Source organism: Sinocyclocheilus grahami, unplaced genomic scaffold, assembly GCF_001515645.1.
Source record: "Sinocyclocheilus grahami isolate Dianchi unplaced genomic scaffold, SAMN03320097.WGS_v1.1 scaffold435.1, whole genome shotgun sequence".
Classification (NCBI taxonomy): Eukaryota; Metazoa; Chordata; class Actinopteri; order Cypriniformes; family Cyprinidae; genus Sinocyclocheilus; species Sinocyclocheilus grahami.
Window position 1 is genome coordinate 787,796 of NW_015505614.1, and position 7,485 is coordinate 795,280.

At 36.2% G+C, this 7,485-nt stretch overlaps 1 protein-coding gene and 1 long non-coding RNA gene across 2 annotated transcripts in view; both read left to right on the forward strand.

Moving 5' to 3' along the window:
* LOC107551831 (serine-rich coiled-coil domain-containing protein 2-like) overlaps nucleotides 1-3,171 on the forward strand; it is a 69,698-nt gene extending 66,527 nt beyond the window's left edge. The window contains exons 7-8 of the mRNA XM_016233583.1: nucleotides 2,357-2,437; nucleotides 3,160-3,171. Coding sequence (XP_016089069.1) covers nucleotides 2,357-2,437; nucleotides 3,160-3,171 — 93 coding nt within the window. The remainder of the gene's footprint in view (nucleotides 1-2,356; nucleotides 2,438-3,159) is intronic.
* A 1,170-nt stretch (nucleotides 3,172-4,341) lies between these two features.
* LOC107551854 (uncharacterized) lies at nucleotides 4,342-6,877 on the forward strand. Its single transcript, XR_001604817.1, has 3 exons — nucleotides 4,342-4,447; nucleotides 5,085-5,172; nucleotides 6,629-6,877. It is a non-coding gene; the product is annotated as an uncharacterized lncRNA (long non-coding RNA).
* Nucleotides 6,878-7,485: the final 608 nt, after the last annotated feature.

Genomic DNA, 7,485 nt, shown 5'->3' on the forward strand with positions numbered 1-7,485 from the left:
TTTTTGTACCCTCAGATTCCAGATTTTGAAATAGTTGTATCTCGACCAAATATTGTCCTTTCCTAACAAACCATACATCAATGGACATTTTAATTGTATTTATTCAGCTTTCAGATGATGTACAAATCTCAATTTAAAAAAAATTGTCCCTTATGACTGATTTTGTGGTCCAGGGTCACATATGCTATTTCCTCTTAGTGTAAATAGCATCTAATGAATAGCAAAAATCGCCCAGCTGTAGGCTCCAACCCCCCACGACCCTAACTGTGTCTACACCAAATGAGACCGCTGTCGTGTCACATCACACTGCAACAACTAGAACATGTCTACACTGGATGCGACAAAGTAACTCACTGTTGTAAATTAATTTGTCCTTCATGTCAAAAGTAGCGCACTCACTTGCAGTTATAGAAATAGAATAGGGCATCAGTTTACTGTTAGGGATTTGTCGCGTCCCACTGCGCCACATCCAGTGCAGACAGAATCACTGTTTAGTATGGTTCTACTGATCATTCGCGTTGTGTTGCACTACTCACATTCAAAGTAAACACAGTGTAAAGTGGATAAGCAGTTTGGATAGTGGACAAATAGATTTTTTAAGTGCCTTATACTAGGAAGCACTAAGGGAAGACCTGCATTCTTAGACCAGCTTTTCTGAAAACTTTCTGTCCAACAACAGACTAGTCAATTAGTGAGGTGAATTGGATGGCTAGCAACTAGTAACTGTTGAAATGTCAGCACTCTAAAATTTGGAATTCCAAATATGTAGTACTTGTTGGTCTGTGTATAAATGCAGATGTAACGTCTGACTGTGCTTATTCAGTGTATTGCTCCATGAACACTGCATTTGTAAGATGATGTGTCCCTGAGTTCTTTTTCATTCTGTTGCTCTCCATTTAACTTTTATGATTTTAGCAACTATTTTTCTCAGAGCCTGGTCTATCTATTTTAAAAGTGACAATGGATAGAAGACAATGGAGAGAAGAGAGGGAAAGGATCTCAAACTGGGGACTAGAACTCGATTCATCTGAGGCACATCAGTGCTATACTTTGCCAGAGCGCTGCCCACAAAGCTATGGCTTTAACTCTGAGCCTGTTCTGAGCTACATGAGCTCAAGCGGTCTCTATTTAGAGCTGATTGTAGATAATTTCTGATAGGTGAGACGTGTTCTAGAGCTCCTTAGAGGAGAGTTACAACTCCTCCAGTCACCCTAAAGGCTTTGAAGGCTTTTGAAGGGATAAAAGGATGACTAAGATGTTATTGGAGTATGGAGAGATCATACATAAGTCCGAAAAAAAGGCTCCTCTTTGTCTATTGCTTTTCATCATGGGGACAAGATTTTGTTCCAAAATATTTCTGTGAACACCATTAGTCTCCTGTCAATTCTCTGAGAGTATTTAAAAAAAATAATAATAATCTGATTTCCCCCCCAAGTACATTAGTTTTTGTTTGATTGTTGGATACAAATACAGCAGTCCAGTGTTCATTCAAGAAAATGACAGCCCTGATCATGTTTTCACATTGTCATACAGCTCATTTCTTAGATTACTTTTATTAAAGAACTTTTCAAAGTTTCTCAAGAGATGCATTACAATTAAACAGAGTAATAATGGACCGTTCACATCTCTTTTATTGGTAAATAAAAAAATATATGCATACGTATTTATATATTTTTTGACCTTATAGTTTCATGTTGGCTTAAAATGAGTAGATAGTTAAGAGAAGAAAGAAAATAATTGGTGTGAAGATATTGGGGTAATGTGGCTGACAAATAATACAGACAACACAGTATGCCAGAGCATGTGCGCTAATTGCTTCATAGTCCAGCATGCTATCTAAAGGGCGTTTAAACTGATTGGTGGAGTTGGTGATTTGAGGCGACAGTGACTATTGGCAAAACTTCAAAGTTAGACAGAGACTTGCAACTGAATAGTGAGGTCAAGAGGTAAAGAGTCTACCAAAGGGAGTGTAGAACGGCTAATAGCAGCCAGCAGTACAATGACACTATGATCTACAGTAATATAAGTGCTGTCAGAGTAAATGCATCTTATGAAGCTATGTCCTGCTCTTGTTAACTTCTGGCTGGTTTGCTATTCCTTGTCATAGTGCCTAGTTCAGGGGTGCAGAGATGCAGGTCAGAGTTTACCTAACTTGAACTTTTGTACGCAGCTGAATGCAGAACTTTGTATTAGCTTGTTTTTTTCCTGGTCTTCAACATTCACATACAAATGAATTGCAGTGAGTGGAGCAAAAAAGTCTAGTGTAACCACCTCCATACACTGAGCAACTTTAACAATAAAACAGATGACTCAACTGCTGAACTACAAGATTGATTTTGTATGTTGTTTGTTTTAGATGGAGACAGATAGTTCAGCTGAAGATACATTAGAGGCTAATACTCCATCATCCACTGACCAATCTTTACTTGATCAGAAGGTAAGATCTTGTGTTATTGTCCTTACTTAAATATAAAACATTTTACAAAGACGTTTACAAAATGTAAAAATTTTATTAGCTCTAAAAAGGGAAATATTTATGACGAATTATAACTGGTTATGATTCATAATAAATATTTAGATTATATCTTCGAATTAACTGTAGCAGAATCAATATTACAATTATTTGATCTGTCCATCCACCGAGCAGACAATATAATCATTTATCAATTCAAGGAATGTTTATTTTTCTGGCCACGGAAGAATAAACTGTCCTTCTTTGTGCAGTGCTAGCAGTAATTTAGCAAAATGTAGCAAGGGTTCACACATTCATTGACTTCGAACTGTGAGCAGCAAACAGAGACAATCCATTGTGAATATAAGGGATTTAATAAATGAAACTATATCTAACATATAACTAACTAAAACATATACACACAGAATGAAACAAAGTAAGGAAAAGAGAGAGAATAGAAAAGAATGGCAGTATTTCACAGCACTTAACCACAACCTTTGAAAATCACCAAAGAATCCAATAATCACCTTAAAAGGGACTGAAATTTAAACACGCATCTGAATAATTTCAAGCGGTTACTTGCATTGGTTTCGATTGCTGAAAAAGAGTCCGGATGCGGTAGATAACGGAGCTCTTGACTTTTTTGAGCATAATAATGCATTGTCTAGGTCCCTCTAGTTTCAGCATATCATATTTTTTATCTGTAGGTAAAAAGTTAAGCCATGTTTATCAGGATTAGGGCATGACCCTCTTTGGCCTAAGTCACAGGACCGATAACACCAGCTAGATGTAAAAAAAAGTTGGGTGTGTAAGCCCTACAATGGGCTTAGCTACGTCCAGCCTTCCTAGAAATATTTACATCTGTTGCACCAACTAAAACTATGACCAGGCACAACTACACCCAGTGTAGACAATGCACATCCATGCCGACACATTCTACTGCTGAGATGCTATGCTCATGACATCATACCAAGTGAAGCCGTTGAACCATGATTTCATTAATATTATATTAATAGTTAATATTTCTTAACAAGTCAGCATTATATCTGAAGTCTCCCTGCACATTCTTACACTGTAAGTGTCCTATTAGTGATGCACCAAAATGATTCTTTTAGCTACTGTAATATGTTACTACTAAATATAAATTAATCTGTTTTAAAACAGGCAGTGTTTAACTTATTATTAATTACAAAATCTAATTCTTGCATGCAGAAGCTGTGTTTATATATTTAAACAGTTTCTTATCAAAGCAACAAGAGTGAATATTTTATGTTAGGAAATTACATTGGCAGGCATGCAATGAAAAATTGTTGCCAAATGAGATTTTGTACATGAACTCCAAAATCAGATCCTTTCTTAATCATTTGAATTTTCTCATAATTCATTATTTCTCTAGTTTGAATTTGTGTGTGTGTGTAGGAGTTTGTCTTTCATACTTACATATGTTATATGAAAAACTAAAGCTAATTTTAGGCAAAGATAGATTTAAATTTTATGTAATCATATTTTTTGCATTGTGACATTTTCATTTAACACATTTTTATTCTATTTATTTATATTTTTGTAATTTGTAATCAGTGATGATTCTCATTAGATTCTACCTCATATTGTATACATAATATATAATTTTTGCTTAAATACCATAATTGTTATAATTGTCATATTGTTACAATACAAAACAGCTTAACTGTTAAAACAAGATTCTTTTTTTAAATTGCTAAATTTATTAATTTGATTTTGGGTTATTGTGATGTGTGTTGTAACCTATTGAGAGTTCCCTGGAAAAACCAACCAAATGTGATGAGACCATTGTGTCATTTGTATGCTGTTAATTTTACTGTTTTATGTGGCTGTACATGAGCATTTTATTTTTAATTTTCATAGTCTTCTCCGGTAGAGGATATGCAGTGCCGCTGCTTGCAGGGCTCAGAGTCTAACAAGGAGTCACCGGAGCACCAGGACAAAGATACTCAAACCTTGTGGAAGGCACATAATGTAAGTAGTATACATGCAGAGATAGAAAACATGAACAGGGCAGCTTTATCACTATAGTGTTGGGTATATTAGGTTCTATGTACTATTTACATTGTGACGATCACATGAGCTACACTCACTTCACTTACATTGTCGGCTGCTGCACCATGTTGCCTTCTCATTGAAAATGAATGACTGTTTCACTTCATCACTGCAGATCACTGTCAATGTGAACACACCATTAGAAGTTTCTATACATGGTATAGAAAGGTGTTTTCTTGGGCGATATCAGGCATACTTTGGTTGAGAATTTAAATTTGGAAATTTGCCTTTGGTTGCCCATTTTGAAACAGTTCCCTTATTCCAACACAGGCCTCAATGAACAGCATGATGCATATTGCACATAAAAATGACAAAATGCTATTCTGTGCACTTTTCAAGATGAAATTTCTGGATTTATCAGAGTTTGCCAGGTATGTAACGGGACAGTCAAAAAGGAAAGTAGTTAATGTGTGAATCTAATTACAGCTTTTTTCCCCCCTGTTCTGGCACTAAGACTGAGAGATAAACGATCATCTAACTTTGTGTATCATATGTGTGTGTGTGTGTGTATGTATGGTGCTGGGATCAGCATTTCTCTTTCTCTTCCTCTGTACAGGGCATTTTGCTTGCCCCTATACTCTCCTCTTGGCAACACTCACAGCGGGGGAGTGTGCAGCCATGTGCACCACGTCACCACAGACAGAGTGAGTCCTTAACCAAGCGAACCAGTCTGTGCACTAGCCCCAGTGCTTGCTGCATGTCCGCCTGCCTCTCCCTTGTGCCCCCTTGAGTCATGCACACAAATCCACCATCCAGTCACATTCTAGTGCAGAATCAGTCCATCATTTGCTCTCCTTTTAGTTTCATTGTCCTTATGTCCCCTGTTTGTCTGCTTGGTTTGAAGTCTGCAGACCTCATTATTATTATTTTTTTCTATACAGTTCTTATGATGACTGTCTGTAAAGCCAGACAGTCATCATACTCCCATTTAATTAATTTGTCCTGTACTTTTTGTCCCTCAACCGACTTTCCTAGAAGATCGGAGCTGATTGATTGTTTTCAAAAGAGCACATCTTATGAGATATCTGGTTTTGTCATCTTTTTTCATTGAAAATATGCAGTTGTGAGTCAGATCCTGTAAGGAAAGAATCGTTGACTCCAAAATGTTAATTTGATCATTTACTCTCCCTTATGTCGTTCCAAATTTTTCTTTCAGTCATACAATAGCTTTTTTGAGGAACTGCCCAAAATATAAACATGTATTCATTGAAAACGTTGTCCTTTGCTGCTCTCAAATCGTGTTAATGCAGTCGTTCATGAGACACAAGATATTTGATCGTAACACATGAAAAACAAAGATGTAACTTGATGAAACTCACCTTGAGATGTCAAGTTTGAATGTATGCAAATTGTGATTCAAGAGCTACAGCAGATTTTCAGTGAATCTTCAGAAAGTAACCCTTCAGTCTTTGTTCCTCATAAAACATGTTGCATGGCTTCAGAAGAGTAGAGTCATTTTGACTATTTTGTGATACTTGACAGCCTCAATGCTTTCATTGTAAACAAAGGAGCAACTTGGACATTCTGCTAAGCATCTATTTTTGTGCTTCATGGAAAAAATAAATAATATGGAAGCATTTATTTTATTTTTAAATTTTTTTTGGAACAACATGAGGATGAGTAAAGGATCAGCTGTGTAGTAACCCATCATACAGTAGCTGCCATCATATTTAAGGAAACTGAAAGTGCATGTAACCTATGGTGAAGCCAGAATGACTGCTAATAATTGTTTCTCGACTTTAAGACACACATATTCAGTCTCTGTCTTTGGTAGTGTGCTTAGATTGAGCTGTCCAGACAGAATCTAAATTCTGCCTATTTTTAGTTGAGCATGGACCTGAATGCATTTTTTTTTTGCTTTCATCCATGTCATGTGAAGCACAAAACCTTGATCACTGTCATGGCTGAATGGGCTGTTCAGTTTTTGCAATTCTTTTTTTTTTTTTATATATCGTTATAGTAAAACGTTTGCCTTTGTGTTGTTTGTCTTGTGTGCTGATGTCGCTTCCTGTTCGGCCCCTGCCATCTGTTTAAATCTTTTATTGACTGATTTTTCCTTATTGTTTCTCTCCTTCTGCCTCTCCCAAACTCTGGAAAAAGGAGTGGAGCATCTAGTACATTACTTCAGAGACACTGCGTGGTATAGTACTGCCTGTCTTTTCTCTAAAACACCCTCTCAACTCCTTCATCTTTTCTTTCTGTTTGCATGGTCTCTTACTCTGTACAGTGAGGACAGCCCATCTGCATCATACAGGTTCACACTACTGTCATTCTTAATATACTCTTCTTAATAGCTTTTCCATGACATTCTAATTTATTGAGATGCACCTGTATTTTAGATCACTTAACCCTAGCCCCAAACCTAAACATGACCACTTTTAAGGACACTATAAAAAAGAATATACTGTACAAAATATAATTTGGCAGAAAAAAGCATAATGAAATTTTAGTTTCAATATACCAATACATATTTTTTGAGCTTGTATTCCCGCTCTTCGCTCTTCAGAATCTGCAAAATGTTAATTATTTTACCAAAATAAGAGGGATCATACAAAATGCATGTTATTGTTTATTTCGTACTGACCTGAATAAGATATTTCACATAAAAGATGTTTACATATAGTCCACAAGAGAAAATAATGGTGGAATTTATAAAAGTGACCCTGTTCAAAAGTTTACCCTTGATTCTTAATACTGTGTTCTTACTTGAATGATCCACAGCTGTGTTTTTTTTTTTGTTTAGTGATAGTTGTTCATGAGTCTCTTGTTTGTCCTGAACAGTTAAACTGTCTGCTGTTCTTCAGAAAAATCCTTCAGGTCCCACAAATGTTTGGGTTTTCCAGCATTTTTGTGTATTTGAACCCTTTCCAACAATGACTGTATGATTTTGAGATCCATCTTTTCACACTGAGGACAACTGAGGGACTCATATGCAACTATTACAGAAGGTTCAAACG